Here is a 17,227-nt window from a genome sequence, read left to right on the forward strand (position 1 = left end):
TCTTGGTTCCAGACCGTTCGCTACTGCAAGGGCTGGGCGGGGTGCCCTTGTCAATGACTTGCACTAACAGATGCGCCCCTCAGTTCTGTATCAAGATGCTATCGAGGCTGCAAGGCGGCGGAAAGAGAACCCCTGCCGCCACACTCGTTTTGGATGCCGGCATGGGCGAGGCGATGCGCCGAGAAAAGAATAGATCTTCCGTTCGAGGGGCAGGAGATGCTGGTAAAGCTGGCCTCAACCTCTGTTCAGAGGGATGGAATGTTTCTTTCCCTTTTTTCTCCAACTTGAGTCTTGCCCTGTTTTTTGTCTGAGAAGGGTTGTTGCTGATTGATATTCGGCGAACACTGCTGGACAAGTGGCCAGAAGTTTTATTTCCTTCGCTGACTTGAGGTTTTTGAAACTGCTGGTTTGTTGCAATTGGGTTGTTTACTTCGCGATACATCACCATGAGGTTATTACATCGACTCTCGGAGCTGTCAGTTCTGACCAGCTTGGTTCTGGCCCACGAAGGACATAATTATGACCACCATCACCACCCTGATCACAGTCACGATCACGAAGATTTGGGGGCAGTCAAGATCTGCGGGGACGGTGGCTCTCTCACCGGTGGATGTCAAGATGGCCTAGGAAGCATGGGTGCGGCCGACGAGAAGGAGTTCCTCTGGAAGGAAAACGACACCGCCCAAAAGCCTGTTACCTCAACAGACGATGACAGCAAGCCAAAAGGGTATCCCTGGACCCATACCACACCATGCTTCACCAGCCCCCAACCCGACACCTCCATCTGCGTCTTCACAGACAACAACTTTGCCAATGGCAGGGGAGCCTCCTTCATCACCACCCCTCGCCGCGCTGAGTATCTAGCCACCACCCCAGCCTTTGTCGACCAGGACCTCGTGAAGAATATCAACCAAGATCTCCACCGCACCGCTCCTTCCAAATACGAGAAGCACCAGATCCCCGGCAAGGGCATGGGCCTCATCGCCAAAGTGCACATCCACCGCGGAGACCTCATCATGGCCAACACACCCTCCCTGATGATCGACTACCGCGCCTTTGAGGACCTGCCCAAGGAAGAATACCGCCAACTTCAAGCCGCAGCCGTGGACCAGCTCCCCGACCTCCACCGCGAGCACATCATGGCCCTCTCCACCCACGACGGCATCGAGCGCACCCACATCGAACGGATAGACAAAATCTGCTCCACCAACGCCTTCGACATCGACCCCGACAGCGACGACGAGACCCAGGACCACGGGTTCTATGTCGTCTTCCCCGAGATCGCAAGGATGAACCACGACTGCCGCCCCAACGCGGATTACTACTTTGATCACGAGACGCTAACCCAGTACATCCACGCCATCCGTGACATCAGCCCCGGGGAGGAGCTCACCCTCTCGTACATCAACCCCATTATGAAGAAGCGCGCGCGCAACAAGAAGCTGAACCGGATTTGGGGGTTCCAGTGTGCTTGCCCGTTGTGCACAAAGGAACAGGCGCAGGTCGAGGCGTCGGATGTTAGGATCCACCAGATCAAGGAGCTGGTTGGGGAGTTTAGCGATTGGAGCTCGGATAGCAGGGCGACGCCGCAGCTGGCGGAGCTGGTGTTGAGTCTGTATGAGCAGGAGAAGCTTTGGGGGAGCATGTATGAGGCGTATACTTGGTTGGCGCTCGAGTATAACGCTGTTGGGGAGCCGTGGACGGCGGTGAAGTGGGCGAATAGGGCGGTCGAGTGGGGGATTCCGGTCGTAGGACCCAAAGATGGGGATATGGAGCAGATGAGGAGGCTGATCAAGGACCCATGGGCGCATTGGAGTTGGTTGAAGAGGGTCAAGGTTAGAGGGGGGTGGGGGAAGGGGAGTGAGAGGGAGGGGGATGGGGATGATGATGAGGAGTAGGAGGGTGAGGATGATTGGGTATGGTATAGGCGTTTGGGATTGTTTTCTTTTATTGGCTTGGAGCTCGAATAGGGAAAAGAATACGAGTTTGTGATAGTGATGAATGCAATTGTCTTTTGGATCGTCAGGACAGGCAGGAGCACAGGATATATATTAGGTCCCGCACGCCACTCTCAGCAGCAGCTTGAGCGTCTTGATCAGGGCGGCCCTTGTGGTCAGGACAAATGGTTAAGTTGTAAGAGCTGCTGTTGCCGCCCACCGCCCCCCGCCGGGGGCTTGCAACCGATAGCCCCGAGTTCGATCCGGGGTAAAGCCACCGAAGTTTTCGTAACCAGCCACCCTTTCCAATAACGGTTGGGGGGTTGGCCGGCAAGCTTTTGCTGTCTCTTTCAACTTTTCTTTTTGTTTCTGCCTTCTTGATCTTGGTCTGGACGAGTAGACCATCAAGCTTGCTGCTCTGGTCCTTGTTGGTCCCCTTTATTTCTACTTTACGTCGAACTGAAGAGCTGTGAGAGCCAGCACAAGCAATATGGAAGGCATCTCCCAGTCAACATTCTGAGCTCCACCTTCGGGGAGGGAAGGAGCGGTGGTCAACCTCATCTGCACCTTCCACATCAGTGGTGATCAGATGCTGGTTTTCGGGGAGCAAATGGCAGGTACTCGAGTAACACTTTCCCTAAATATGGCCCAGCATTCAATCGATATCTTCATATTCCCCTCACTCTGGCCTGCCTCATTGCTTGGTTCATAGCTCACCCATCACCCATCTCAAGCCTCCACTGAATCCTCTCTCATATATCGATCACATTTATGATCCAAAAACCCCATACCAATCACCCTCCCTCATAAACCAGCACCTCACCAACCGAATCTCCCCATCTTATACCCATCCCATTATGCAATCCGTAGCCGCGACCGCGCCTACAACCAACAGTGACCTCCCAAGCGGCACAAACAAAAACAATAGATATTTACCCACTCGTCTCTGCCACCTCCCTAGCACCCACCCCCCTCGGGTATATATGCACAGTATCTTGCATATGCAATGACCCTTGTGCATCGTCTGTATGTGTGTACGTATGCAAGCGCAAGATATGCACTGTGACACACACGCCCACGCTCACATCTCACACCACATCAGATGTTCATCACACACTCTCTCTTGAGAAATTATTCAACATGGCACAGAATAACGACAGAGCACACATTGCCGTTCTGACCTTTCCGATATCGCTGGGCTTGTTTGGGTATGGACTGGGAGTCGAATATAGGGGTAATCTGGGGAGACGGGATCTTATCAGTGACTCAGGAAACATGCTCACTATCACCGAGGTTGGCATTTTGGTAGCATTGTTCCCATTGCTGATGTCCTCATCCAAAGTGTATGTATGTATCTCTTCGACTCCCGACAACCTATCTGTCTCATTAAACAAAAATCCAAGTCCATCATCATACGCCATGTCTATCCCTCTCTTCTATGATCCAGCTTCAAAACGATTCGATTCAGGGACAAAGCCTCGAAACACAAATAACCAAAGAAAAAACTGCAAAAAATAATGTCTCGACCTGTAAATATTCCATGCCTAGCGTCTTTTTTCTCTATGACTGACTCTCTTCTGCTCTTGTGAACGAGCGCCTTCTGTTCTTTTGCTTTTGAAGATTATTTTACGCCCCAATTCGCCATGAAAAAAAACCCCCATTAAACAGACCCCTTCCCCCCCAAATCAAGAAACGCTCAAAAGTAAAACATCAAGTAAAGCAATGCTCGCTCCAAAATCCTAAAATGCCCAAACCCTAAGCCTTCTGCTGCTGCTGGACCTTGGCCATCCTCTTCGACATGCTATTCCCAACATGTTAGCCTCATGTTTATCATCAAAGGTTGAGGGAAGAAGAAGAAAACACTCACAAATCATAGAACGCAAACTGCCCCGCCCCACTCCCAAACTCATACACGAACCGACTCGCCACATAACTCCCAAAGATGGCCCTCAGGTAGCTATCCGGCACCCGCTTGATGATCGTCTCCAACCCAATCTTCTCAATCAACAAGTTCGGCAGCGCGTCCGCCAAGACACTGTTCCTGAGCGCCTCATTCTCCCACAGATCGCTGTGCTGGAGCTGCTCATCCAGACTGGTAATCGCCTGCGACAGCTTATCAGACAGAATGGAACGAGGCACCTTGGTCTTCTGGTGCTCAGCCCAGATGGCCTCAAACTCCAACCTGGCGTTCTCCTGAATCTTTTCCTGCACGGCCTTGACGTACGCCTTGTAGAACTCGGGCGCGTTGCCCTTCTTGTCGACGCACATGTCCTTGACGAAGGACTCGTCGTCAAAGGAGAGGGAGGCCAGCACCTCGAGAGAGGACGAGGTGACACCGCCCTTGTTGGCCGAGGCGTCCTTGTAGACGATGCAACCAGCCTCTTCGAGGCGAAGTTTCGCGTCTTGAGTAATGAAGAGGTTGGCACCTTCGACGATGTAAGGGACCGTGCACTTGCCGTCCTTGATGAGCTTGTTGGCGGAGACGAGGTCGATGGACTCGGGTCGGCCACCGCAGGGGACAAACATGTCAGTGAGGCCAGTGTCGCGGAGGTGGTAGGTGTTGCGGAAGGCAGTGCCGTTGTTGACGACCTCGCCGGTGGGGAGAGTGATGTTGGCATCCTCACAAAGGACACGGTAACCATCTTTGGAGAGCTTGGACAGGTCAAAGTGGACAATCATCTGTCGGTTCTTGGCCAGGCGGCGGAGCTCGTCCTTGTCGATTCCGTTGGGGTCGACAAGGACACCGGAGCCATCGACAACGGCGGTGTACTTTTCGTTGCTGAGGAGGATCTCGTTGGAGCCGAGATCACCGTCTGGGCCTCCAGTCTGCATCTTGCGGACGGTGGAGGGGTCGAGGTTGAGCTTGCGGTAGATACCCTTGACGTACTCGCGGACCGAGAGAGTGGTCATGCCGTAGGTGTCGTGGGGGATACCGCCCAGTTTGGGGGACTTGCCGGTGAAGAAGGACTTCCACCAGGGAGCACCGCGATGGCGGGCGTGCTCGGTGGCCCAATCGACGAGGTCGGCCGTGTTCTCGTCGGGACCCATGAAGAGGATCTCCTCCTTGCCGTAGAGGTCCACAATGGGGTTCTTGATGCCAGGGGTCTCTGGCTTGAGGAGCAAATCGAGAATGCTGTCAATGTACTTCTCGAAAGCCTCACGAGCCTTGTCTTGCTGCTTGGGGTCGAGCAAGATGACACCCTTGGAGCCACCTTCGGGAATGTCCTTGTTCTTGCGCTGCTGGGTGCTGGCGAGATTGTAGTTCTCATCGAACAAGTTGCGGGCGTTGATGGAGTAGGCCTCCTTGCTGCGGGACTTGACAATGCGGATACCGCCACGGGCAATGTCCTTGAAGCGAAGGTGGAAACCGCGAGACTCGGAAGAGATGACGAGGAACATACCGTAGAGACGGTTGGGGTACTCAAACTCGGGCAGGAAGCTTGGGTCGAGGCGGAAGCTGAGGGCGACCTTGGTAGGGGTGAAGTAGTTGGTCTTGAGGACGGCATTGTTGAAGACGCGGAAGGCAGTCATCACCATCTCTTCGTGCTCGTTATTCACGTCCTTGGTGATCTTGTCCTTGAGCTTGGCGTCTGAGAGGACCTCAAAGGCTGGCGTGGGGGCAATGAAGTGGCGGTCGAAACCAGGGCCGACCTTGAGGTGCACATTGGCGAAGGAGGCATACAAAGCCCTGACGAGTCCGGGATGAGACTTGATAATCTCCAGGATGTAGTCGGGCGTAAAAGTCTCAGTGCGGAGACGCTTCTTCATCTTGGACAGAATCTCGGCGTGCGAGTTGTTCTTGGGATTGAGGGCCGCCACTAGCGAAGCATACTCAGATCCAAGACGGTTGAGGAAGTGCTGCACAAAGACCCACACAGAGTGAGCGTAGATGGTCTCCTGCAAACTGAGCTCGCCCGAGGCAAACATGTCCTGCAGCTTGGTCTGGGGAATGCAGTATAGGAGGGAGATCTCCTTGGTGATCTGGTGGATGGACTCCTCGATGGATGGGAACTTGCCCTCGAGGTTGGAGGCGGGTCGCAGGTAGATGCTGATGATGGTGATGCCGTTGGAGAACTGCTCGACGTACTTGCGGGAGCTGGTGACGCCATAGTAGTGATAGAGATCGCTCAGGGCGCTGAAGATGCCCCTGGCAGTTCTTGAGCGGAAAGCAACGACCAATCTCTTCTCCGGAGTCCCCTCAATGTCGTAGACCTCGATAACGGGACCAGCACGGCGGACAGCGCTCTCGATGATCTCCTGATAGATCACCTTGGTGTTCTTGGTGGCCTTGGCGAGGAACATGCGGTCGCTGATAACCTCCAATCTGGTCTCCATTGGGTCGGCATTTGCATCAACAAACTGGCACTGATACACGAAGTAGCAGCGGAGAGTGGCCTTGGAGTTGGCGTCTTGTCCCAAAACACCGGGAGACCGGAAAGTCTCGACGCGGAAGCGCTTCGAGGTGTCACCACCATCCAAGTACTTGGACTCGAGGCGGTGCTCGTATCTTGGGCCGTTGATGGAGGTCTTGCCGGGCTCGCTTGTGTCGATGTAGATGGCATGGTCAGAGGCTTCCATGTCTAGCCGGATCTCCTCACGCTTGTCCTCACGAGAGAAGGCTGCTACCTTGGCAGCATAGAGCGATGTGATGTGGTTGCTGATGGCTTCAGGAGACTCGAGCTGGAAGTAGACATCGTCGATGGCCAGCTCATTGTAGAACCAAATGATCTGAGCGTCGACGAGAGCCTCGGGAATCCAACCGCCCTTAAGGATGATTTCCCGTACTGCAGAGTTGTCAGTTCCTATACTAATCACAAGATTTGACAGAGGGCTCACCTTGCTTCATCTGCTCGGCCTTGCCCTTGAATTCAGGGGCAACATAGCCAACCGTGGCCGACCGCAAGACTCTGTGGCCATTGCCGTTCATCTTGGGATAGCTGACGTGTGTTGGCTGGGGTGATGGGTGTCGGGAAACCTCTGTGCCTCTGGTCTTCTCAACGAGCCTGTTGGCTGGGTTGAGGGTGCTAGGAGACTCAGTCATGGTGTCGTCTGAGGACGAAAAGGGGTCCTGATACTCTGGAAAGCTGTCCATTGGAAGGTTAGTCTTGATGGTCAGGATAGACACCCGGCGCATACGGTCGACATGACTGGCGAGCACAGGCTCAACCATGATGCCTTCCATGGTGCTAAATCTCGAAGAGAGAGTGGCTTGGGAGCAGGAGCAAGTTGGTGGTAGGGCTGAGGAATGACGAAGGATCTAAGGAGCAAGAGAAAAGCGGAAAGGGAAGAGGCTGGGGGGCTCGAGGGGAGCGAGCACAAGTTTTGTAAAGGAGTAGAGGGACATGTTGGCAGGTGTGTAAGAGTGCATCGGAGCGCGTATGATACCATGGGCGCGGTGTGTGCTTTTGGTGGTTGTCGAAGCGGCGAGGGAGCCGCAGTTGGCCCTTGCCATGACCCTCCTCGCCTCGTTTGAACCTGCTCACCCCGATAGCTGATCGCGGCAATCAGGTTTGATGTTGGGAAGAGATGCCGGCATCGGATGAACTAGGAGAGGCAGAAGCCACAGACGGCGTGGCACAAGAGACCAGGAATGAGAGCGAGTGACATGGCAACTTAGATAGCATCGACGGCAGCTCGGCCAGAGCGAGCAGCTGTGCTTCTTCGTTTCCGGGAGTATAGCCTCCGAGAGTGGTTCTGCTGCGTTCAAACAAGCTGCGAAAGCATGCTTCACCGCTACTGAAACCTACGCTCGTACTCCGTACTGCCACCTGCTCATCCCTTGGGTGCTTCTGTGCTGTGCTGTTGCTGTGCAGCTAGTGTGGGTCCGTCTGAGATAAGAACCTCGAGGGTTCCTTTTCCCCTGCCTCTTGCCCTGGAGCTACCAGGAGGAGATATTTGTGCAGACTGGAGAGGTGGTGACATGGGGGACATGCTGGTGGTGGATGCATAACGTTGGAACGTACCTGGCGGCTCTCGCTTGGAGGTCTGAATCAAGCCCGAGGTGTTATTCGGCGGCGCAAGACTCGGTTTGTATCGTATCTCTTCGATATGCGCCCCGGCAGATGCTGCATCGAGCAATGTTAGTTTTCTGGGTCCCTGAACCTGGACGGAATGAGACGGGCACGGCGGGGCGATGCAACTGCGATAAGGTGCATACAATGGGGAAAAAAAGATGTCTCGTTTACCTTTTTATCGTCGTGTCTTGGATGAAGACGGGCGATGTGTCAGTCGCTTCGGACCGTGAGGAGACAAAGACGGCTTAAAGTCTAGTCTTGCCCGGTGAAAATAGAGTTTGATGCCGCGAAAGCAGGAAAAGTGCCGATCTATCCCAGACAGCAAATCCCGAGGGTCCTGTTTCGATTGTTTTCGTCTGCACAAGATTGTATTAGTGCAAATGCTCTCACAAAGCCCAGATCGCCATCTCAAGTGTCACGGCTCTTCGCTGTTCGGTACTTGCTCCTCGTTGCTGCCGCTTCTGGAAGCCAAGACATGTGTTCCAGAATCCAGGGCACGCTGCCGGAGCCCGAGATAAGGAAACCTCATCTTTCCAGCCTGGCTCAGCTCTGGAAGGCCCGATCCTGCTCATCTCGTTCATGTCCCGAGCAGACACAGCCTTCCGCTGAACGCTTCTTCAACCTGCGCCTCGCCGCAGGAAGGCTAACGGGAGGAATTAAAAAAAAGGAGTCTTTGGCTGGTGGAGGGGTGGAAGGGCTGTAAAACGGAAACCACAGGCGGGGACACAACAGCAGCAACAGTAGCAGCAGCAGTAGTAGGGCTCAGGGGCAGAGAATTGATGTTGATGGGGCACAGATGAACCGAAAGGGGTGTAAGATACCTGTTACGGCGCCGGAATGTTGCACAGAGATAAGGTCTGGCACGCTGTTTGGCTGCAAGCTTCAAGCGTGGCCGATAAGGCGTGTCTGTGTCTGAAAATAGCCACAGGAAGATCCGCCGATTTGGTCGTTGTTCTTCGGACTTTTTTGGAGCAAGTCGATAAAAATGGCTTGCTTTGTAAGAGACGACGGGGCTCGTTGTGGTGTTGAGCCGTAAGTGTAAGTGAAAATAAAGTGTTGGTAGAGATAAAATAACACAATGTCAACAACAACCTGATATCGCCAGCCAAAGAAACGACGGAAGCTCTGACTCTTTATATGTTTCCAATTGGACACTCCTCTTTTCAGACATTTTTCTTGTTGAACTCGCCCGCACTGTACGTACTCTCTCTCAGTCCATGTCTCCGCCGTCAGAACGGGGTGTCGTGATGACATTGGGGCGCTCTGACAAACGGAATCGGGTGTGCTAAGCCCGATGGGGCAATTTGGGACTCTGCTGATTGGGTCACAGGGCCGGTACCTGAAAGGTCACTGAAAAAGTGTTTCTTGGATCCCTAGCTGCCATTCGTGGCGCCCCTGGAGCGGCTATTCGAGGTTCTGGGGTAAGAGTGGAGTTCTCAGCTCCAGGGTATTTTTTGCAAGCCAGGGTACACTTCAGGTACCTCGATGGCCAAGTACACGAAGGACAACTCCAACGTGTTCGTATACCGAGGAATTTATTTTAATTTTCTTGATTTACACGAGAGGAACGCTTTTTGGACGGTTTTTCGAGTCCGGGAATCTTGTAGACCACACTTGCTTTCACTGGTCCGATGCTTCTCGTAGGGCAGCCAGCCTCGAACCATCACCTTGAATCTCTTGCTCACCACCACAACCCTCCCCAGCTACCCAGCTCACTGGGCACAGGCGGGACGGCGTTGCACGTTCTGGAAGAGCCCCAAGCAATTGGAAATCCAAGCCATCTCCCCTACCCAATCCAATCTCGTCAAACACTTGCACTAGATCCCGCCGGGACGGTGAAGCCCCGACCGCCACTGCCATGGCTCTCTATCCCTTCACGGATAGCTTGGAAGTGTCAGAAGATGGATCTAGGATCTACCGCTATCCCCAGCTTTATCGCCCGTAAGGTTTGCCAATGGACTTTGAACGGAGGTAAGACTCACGAAAGAGTGGGTTTCAGCATCTCCATCTCCGTGGAACCTGCTGTGCTAGTTTGCTATCACCAACTGGGTTCAATCTGTTATTCAGAGTTTTGAGATGCCGAGCCCTGTGACAACTCCTAGACTTCAGACTCGGAATTCAATATCAAAGGAGCCAGCCAGTCGTGCAACACATTTTCTCCCTTACCGCCTCTTCGTCTTACAGTCCTGACCTGGCATAATGGCGGTAGATCAATTCTCATTCGCAATTGGCGGTGGCACCATGAAAGCCCAGACTGTGCTCATCGGCAAAATGTTCCTTTCACGTTTGCTCCAAAGACTCTCATTCTCAACGAAAAGTCAAGGCAAAGTGGTCCCGTGATGGCCCAAATACGTAAGAGCGACGGCCGCCCCGGGTTGGGCCCCTTTGCCCCGCATTTCGATCCGCTGTGGCTTGCCCAGCGTGCCCCGCCATCCACCACCCCCGGATTTTCCAGACCAAGCCCAGTGAAGCGCATCGCCATCAAGTAAAATGGGGGTAATGAAAACCTCCAGCTTGCTGCCCTGCTGCCCTACTGCATACTTATTTTGTTCCTGAGGGTGCACGGGACCGGATTGTGGCTCTCTTTTCAGTATCCCGTTTCAAAAGCATTTCTGGTTCAAAGCAGTTGATGTTGCGGATGGCGACCTGAGATTCCTGCTATCCACTTAGCACTCTTTGACCGCTGCTATGCCGGCCGCATCTTGCATTTATTCTCTTCGACGATGCGACTCTGCCAAAACGTGTACCGGATTCTAACCTCATAGGTTCAAACTCCAAAAGGTACGTACCCCGATACCTGCCAGGTTTGTTAAGCGCGAAAAAAGCTCTGCTGTCCTCGTGCTGGCACCCAGGCGCGCTTGCTTGTTTGACGACACAGGCCAGGCTGGGGCATGGTCACGGGGCTCACCTTGAGATTTGCAGCTCGGCGCCGTTGCGAAACTTCCTCCCTGCCAAGTCCTTCCAGGCCTCCAGACTGCTATTTTTTCTGTTGGCTAGGGGCTGGGTATGGAGATGACAACAGCGCCGGTGTGCGAATCGGCATCTCCACGAACCTGGCATCTGGGAGAGCTGGAGCGGCCGGAAGGTCTCATGCACTGTACGGGAAACACTGCCCCGTGAGAGCCCCGGTGAGACTACCACCGCTCCAACAGACCGAGCTCACCACCAACAAAACAAAACGAACAATTTCCAGCTCATTCTTTCGCCCCTTTTCCACATTCGTTACAGAGCACAGAGATGACTCCCATTTCTCTCTCTGGTCTGCTGATACTCTCGCAATGGCCAGTTTGTCTCTGCCCGGTCCGAAAGGGGTCCCACTGAAAGACACATTTGATATTTCTCCCTCGACAACTCTGTTGCAGTCACATATCGGAAACTCCCCAGCAACCATCCGATCTCTTGCTACCAAGGTCTGACCTCCCTCCCGGAGCTGCATCTCGACATTCGAGATCACGCTGAGGTCATCAGAGCAATCCTCCAAATACCTGCAGAGTATTACTTGATGCCAAGGGCACGGCAGAAATCCATGCGGAATCGTCATCCGTGATCATGGGTTCCATCTTCATCCCTTCGGTGCCGTGGACGATATCAGGAGAGAGCTTCATTCGATTCCCGATCTTTGAATCGGAAGCGAGGGGTCTCCGTTCCAAGTCTTGTTGCTGAAGAACAGATGGTTCCCAGTCCATATATGCAAGCGGGGGAGGGCTGGCTTGCATACTGGCGTATGCGCCTTTCAAGGGCCAGAGTGACAGCGAAACATGTACATGCAAGGTACCTTGCCTTGCTTGGGATGGGCACATACAACACAAGGACTCTCAACCTCTTCTCTTTTGCTTGAACTTCTCCAGCAAACCAAGTCTTGAAGCTTGTCATCTTTACCCCTTTCTGTCATCATGCAGAGCTACGGAAAGAATCTGCTCTTTTCCCAGAGATTATTCGTCCGATTCACTAACAGGGTTTTTACACAGGACTTTGCTCCAATTTTGGAGGTTCTTGCTTTCTCTGAGGTTGCTATCCTTTGTGTCCCCCCAAGTGCCTCCCAAGAAAAGAGGCAAAGCTGTTTCTGTTTTCTGTGTCTCGTTTTAAATTTTTTGGTGTCTTTCTCTCCCACACTCTCCTGACAAACGCTTTTTTTTTTTTTCTATTACTCATAGTGGTAGTTGGGTCTCTTTTCTGGTCCGAGATTCTCTTCGTTAAGTGCCGAGAATAGGGTTCTCAGGCGATGAATCGTACGTACGGTCTGCCCAGCTTTTATAGCGAAGTGGACTTTGGAAAAAAAAGGCTCGTCCCGTCTGATTCTTCCGCCGGTGTCGGAGCTTAAAAACTGAGGAGAATTGAGGTCATCATCAGAGAGGGCTGAGTTTACATGACACACTGGTCGGAAAAGATGCATCGTGAAGGCTGCGGTTCGCAAAGGTCCAAGGAAGGAGGTTTAAGATCCAACGGACGTCACTCATCGGTTTTTCTTTCTTGGCAGGGCAGGAATGGAAGGTTCCATGTGGGTTCTCCCGTTGATTGCCGCAGGTCTCCGCTTTTAGTTTTTTTTGTTGATGGCGGGGCCGCCGCCGGCCGGGCGGGGCACAGTTCGGTGGTGCCCCTCTCGGATCTTCCGCCGTTTCATCAACGGAAGAGATGGAGGGGTAGTTGATGGTGGGGCAATTGATTGAATCCTTCCTCATTATCACACCCGACGACAACATCTATCACCTGCGAAGTTGTGTATGAGTGAGTTTTACAGGGGTTGAAGTTTATCCAGTGTTGGACAAGAGACACATCGAAACTCTTTTTACTTTTCGGCAGTTTGAACAATTGGCTCAAGGGTTTCTGCTGTTACACATACATCACACCATATCTCACACTTTTGCTTGCTCAGAGCTTGTTACTCCACATCAAGAAAGAGACAATGACTTCAGCTCCCGTTCTTCCCGCCGGCGCCGCCGGGAGTGGAAATGCGAGGGAGCGAGCACGCCAGCTGGACCGGGATGATGAACTCGGGTTCTTGAGGGACGAGTTCAACATCCCGACAAAGGGACAAATCGTGAGCACCTCGTTACCCGAGGGTTCCTCAGGTACAAGTCCCACCTGATCCAATATCAAGCCTCGATAACTGACAGGTTGGCATAGCCAATAACAATGACAGCGACACAACAACCAAGTGCATCTACCTCTGCGGCAACTCTTTGGGTCTCCAACCCAGACGCACACAAACCCGTCTCTCCCAGTACCTCTCCACCTGGGCCACCCAAGGCGTCCAAGGGCACTTTAAACCGCTGACCAATTCCCCCTTGCCAACATGGCTCGACGTCGACGAGCGAGCAGCCGAGATGATCGCCCCCATCGTGGGAGCTCGCGTCTCCGAGGTGGCAATCATGCAGACTCTGACTGCGAATCTCCATCTTCTCATGTCTGCGTTCTACAAGCCTGATGCGAACAAGCGGCACAAGATCATCCTGGAGAGCAAGGCTTTTCCTAGTGATCACTTTGCCGTGGAGACACAGCTTCGTCATCATGGGTTGGATGCGAGCAAATCAATGGTTTTGCTCAAGTCGGAGAGGTCGAGGGATAATATCTTGACTACGGAGGAGATCTGTGGGGTTATTGACCTGCATAAAGAGGACGCGTTTTTGTTGTTGTTGCCGGGGATTCAGTACTACACTGGGCAGCTGTTTGATATTGAGACTATCACTGCGTATGCGAAGGAGAGGGGGATTTTTGTCATTTGGGATCTGGCACATGCGGTTGGGAATGTGGAATTGAGGCTTCATGAGTGGGGGGTTGATGCTGCGGCTTGGTGCTCGTACAAGTATTTGAATGGGGGGCCGGGGTGTATTGGGGGGATGTTTGTTCATGAGAATAATAGTGCTGTGACGAAGCTTATTACTGATGAGAGGCCGGAGGAGGGGTATAATCACCGGTTGGCTGGGTGGTGGGGGAATGATAAGAAGAGTCGGTTTGGGATGGAGAATAGATTCCATCCTGTCAAGGGGGCGGCGGGGTTCCAGTTGAGTAATCCTAGTGTGTTGGATATTACTAGTTTGTGTGCGAGCTTGGAGGTTTTTGAGCAGGCGGGTGGGATGGGGAAGTTGAGGGAGAAGAGTTTGAGGCTGACGAAGTTTTTGGAGGAGCAGTTAGAGGGGATGGGGGAGGAGGAGAAGGGGTTGTTCAGGGTTATTACGCCTTTGGATCCGAAGCAGAGGGGGGCGCAGCTTAGCTTGGGGCTGGGGAGTGGGTTGCTTGAGGGGGTGATGAAGGAGCTGGAGAGGCAAGGGGTGATTGTTGATGAAAGGAGACCGGATGTCATTAGGGTTGCGCCAGCGCCGTTGTATAATGGGTTTGAGGATGTGGTTGGATTTGTGGAGGCTTTTGGGGAGGCCTTGAGAGTGGCCAGGAGAGAGAGGGATGCGTTTTGAGATGTACACGCAGTGTTGCTATTGGGGGTCTGTCATTACGTCTTGCGATGCAGGTTGTGTATTCGCTCAAACAATCTCAATTACCACAGCCTCCAAGTCATATATCCACCGCGCTTGGTAAGCATCTACCATGCCAACCCTCCTGAAACGTCCGTTAGACAGCTCTTCAAGCACTAGACCCTCCCCATTCCAGTCCTCGTCCCACTGAAGGAAAACAAAAACAATCCCACTCGTTCTCGGCCCAATATCATCAAAATGAACGTTCCCAATCTGGCTGTGCTTCCCGTCTTCATTCAATACCATAAGCTCCCATCTGCCAGCCTTTTCACGCACAAAAGGCTCTCTTAAAACTGCCGCCTTAATGCGTAACGAACCATCCGTGACCTCCCCGAACGGCGCCTCCACAGCTGCAAGGCTGACCCAACAGTCCACCACCTCCATCTGCTTATACTTTGAAGCATTCACCATGAACGTAGCATTGTCATAATATACCCCCCAATTCACGCTCGCCCACGACCACGACGGAGCACGGTATCTTGCCGGCCTCGAAGACTTGGGGTCGAGTTTCTTCTCCCTGACCGCCCTCCAAAGAAGGTCAGGCACCAAAGACTTTTTCCACAGTCCTGCGAGGTAGGAATCCCCAGTCACGCGGGAGAACTGCTCTGCGACGCCTGCCAGAGCGGGCAGCTTGTCCCCCTCGTGAGAGTGCCATCGCAGTGTGAAAGAAGCGACGATTTCAAGCCAGGCAACACGCACCTCCCATTTCTCTTGGGGTGACAACTCTTTGGATCGTTGGCCTGATGTTGAATAAGCGAGGATCCGGGGAAGGCGCACTCTGCTTGGTCCGCAGAGCGCCTGGCCTATGCTGACGGCTTCGGTCTGACAGTTGTATTTGAGGGTCTCGCTGTCGTAGATCAGAGTGCGCGAGGGGAGGACCTGCTCTTGCAGCGTCCAGGCGCGGGAGTCGATTGGTTCGACGGGGAGGCCTGATTTCCCATGAGGGGAGTATGCTTCGTGTGTGTTGAGAAGGGAGACGATGCCTACTCTGCTTCCTGTTGGGTCTCGGGGGTTGTTGTTGTGGAAGGGTACACGTGCTGATGGGTTTCTCTGCAGCCGGGTTTGCCTCAGGAAGCCTTCCCTTGAGGTAGCTGCGCTGGCTGCTATGATGGTGAGGTAGCTTTCGCGGTAGATGCGGCTCATTTGACAGATTTGTTTCAACTTGTCGGCGTCGGAATCTTGGATGATGCAGAGAGCATCAACCCAGAGGTATCGGTGCTTGAGAGAGTGGGTAACGAAGATGGCATCGCGGATGGTTTCTGGGAGGCTTGAGATGGGTATCCCATGGCCGACAATTTCTTCGATGTTGGAAGTGGTGAGTTTGAGAGGCTGGTCAATGCCCCAGACGTAGCTCAGCGTTATATACAGGCCTGGCTGAGTTCCATGTGTGAGAATGAGTCTGGGGTTTGACGGATCTGAGCAATCGATGACGCGGTCTGGAAGCAGCGTGAATAGATCGGGACTTTGGCAGTCTGCGTGAAATTTGACGCAGTTGTCGATGCATTCCCGAGCTAAGGCGAAGCTCTCCGGGGTACAGAGGTCTGTAATTTGTTCACGGGCCGCAAAATGAACGGCTGCTGGATCGTCTGCGACAGTGTAGATGTGATACAAGTTGGTGATTCCTCTACCATTGATTACGACCCGAACTTCCAGTTGACTCTGCCGTGGGGTCCATGAATGGTTGTCCACATCATCGAGGCCCACGAAGACGGTGACAGTGGTTCCCCCAGGAGGGTATCCCAGCATCTTTATAAGTCTGCTGAGTTCGCCACACCAAGTGCATCCTCGCCTGACGGCCCCTTGCACGGCTTCATAGGGAGTGTCATATGTATACATGTCTTCCGGGGTCGTGTTCAAAAGGGACCTCCAACCATCAGGCGAAAAGATGGTCTTGATATCTGTTTCGCAGACAAGCGAGAGCGGATCCAGTAACTGTTCCATGGATGCAAGTGAGAGTCTTTTCCGCTTCTCTAAAGAAAATCAAGTTGTTGAAATAGGTAATAATCCCAGGACTAGCCCTGACTTGTAGAATGCAAACTCGAGCCAACATAAGCGACGCCCGCCCCACATGCTTAGGCGCCTAGGTAGGAAATATTCCTTTGCTATCATAGGAAGCCTAAACAGTGCCCCAATGCGCTCTGGTTTGATTGGCAGCCATGAGGGAGGTGGCGCAAGGGCTCAGTCGGAGGAGCCACCTGACAGGCCCGGCAGCGACCTCCCTTCGAGGCTCGAAAACGAAATCTTGAGGACTTCACTCAGCTATGCTCAGAGAATGATTGAAAATCTCAGGACCAATATACACCGGGAAAAGACCGAGAAGCTCGAGTTAAAACGCTTGCTGCAAGATGCGCGCGACCAACTTGAGCCTGAGCGCTCGGCCGTTGATAACGCAGGATTGACTAAAGGAGACCCAAGCATTCGCGGCACATTCGGGAAGTGGCACTGACTAGGAAACAGAGGCAGAGTAGTCGGATGTACATAGCGCTGCCGAGGTTACCTCATCTGATGCTCGGCCTGTACCACAGATAGCTAGATACACCGTCGTGCCAGAGTAGCGGAACCTGGATTACAAGGTGAGAGAGAGCCAACACTTGTCAGGGCAGTTCATTGAGGTGCTATCCAGTGTATCCAGTCACATGCTGGTCAAGGATCAGGTAGTTCAGAGAGCCTGGTAGATTTTGCTGCTTTCTACCAAACTATACAAGACAGATAATGCTCGGCTCCTTAGCCTCCTCCCATCTCAGAGCCTCTCCATACATGACACCGTGAATATGACACTCCCCCACGAGCCAGACTGGCGGGCAACCCT

General features: G+C 53.2%; 4 protein-coding genes across 4 annotated transcripts; 2 read left to right on the plus strand and 2 right to left on the minus strand.

The window, feature by feature from the left end:
* Window positions 1-446: 446 nt before the first annotated feature.
* Window positions 447-1,898, plus strand: QC761_706210 (uncharacterized protein; the record flags this gene model as incomplete). The annotated part of the gene is made up of 1 exon (XM_062882180.1): window positions 447-1,898. One exon carries the CDS (start codon window positions 447-449, stop codon window positions 1,896-1,898), a length of 1,452 nt encoding a protein of 483 aa, XP_062728188.1.
* Window positions 1,899-3,199: 1,301 nt separating this feature from the next.
* Window positions 3,200-9,031, minus strand: GDH2 (NAD-dependent glutamate dehydrogenase). Its single transcript, XM_062882181.1, has 3 exons — window positions 6,774-9,031; window positions 3,805-6,721; window positions 3,200-3,738 (listed from the first exon to the last, which is right to left on the minus strand). Exons 1-3 carry the CDS (start codon window positions 7,117-7,119, stop codon window positions 3,693-3,695), a joined length of 3,309 nt encoding a protein of 1,102 aa, XP_062728189.1. The 5' UTR covers window positions 7,120-9,031; the 3' UTR covers window positions 3,200-3,692.
* Window positions 9,032-10,469: 1,438 nt separating this feature from the next.
* BNA5_2 (Kynureninase (L-kynurenine hydrolase)) lies at window positions 10,470-14,660 on the plus strand. Its single transcript, XM_062882182.1, has 2 exons — window positions 10,470-13,020; window positions 13,076-14,660. Exons 1-2 carry the CDS (start codon window positions 12,855-12,857, stop codon window positions 14,359-14,361), a joined length of 1,452 nt encoding a protein of 483 aa, XP_062728190.1. The 5' UTR covers window positions 10,470-12,854; the 3' UTR covers window positions 14,362-14,660.
* On the minus strand, window positions 14,428-16,254 carry QC761_706240 (uncharacterized protein; the record flags this gene model as incomplete). Its single annotated transcript, XM_062882183.1, has 1 exon — window positions 14,428-16,254. One exon carries the CDS (start codon window positions 16,252-16,254, stop codon window positions 14,428-14,430), a length of 1,827 nt encoding a protein of 608 aa, XP_062728191.1.
* Window positions 16,255-17,227: the final 973 nt, after the last annotated feature.

Source organism: Podospora bellae-mahoneyi, chromosome 7, assembly GCF_035222275.1.
Source record: "Podospora bellae-mahoneyi strain CBS 112042 chromosome 7, whole genome shotgun sequence".
Classification (NCBI taxonomy): Eukaryota; Fungi; Ascomycota; class Sordariomycetes; order Sordariales; family Podosporaceae; genus Podospora; species Podospora bellae-mahoneyi.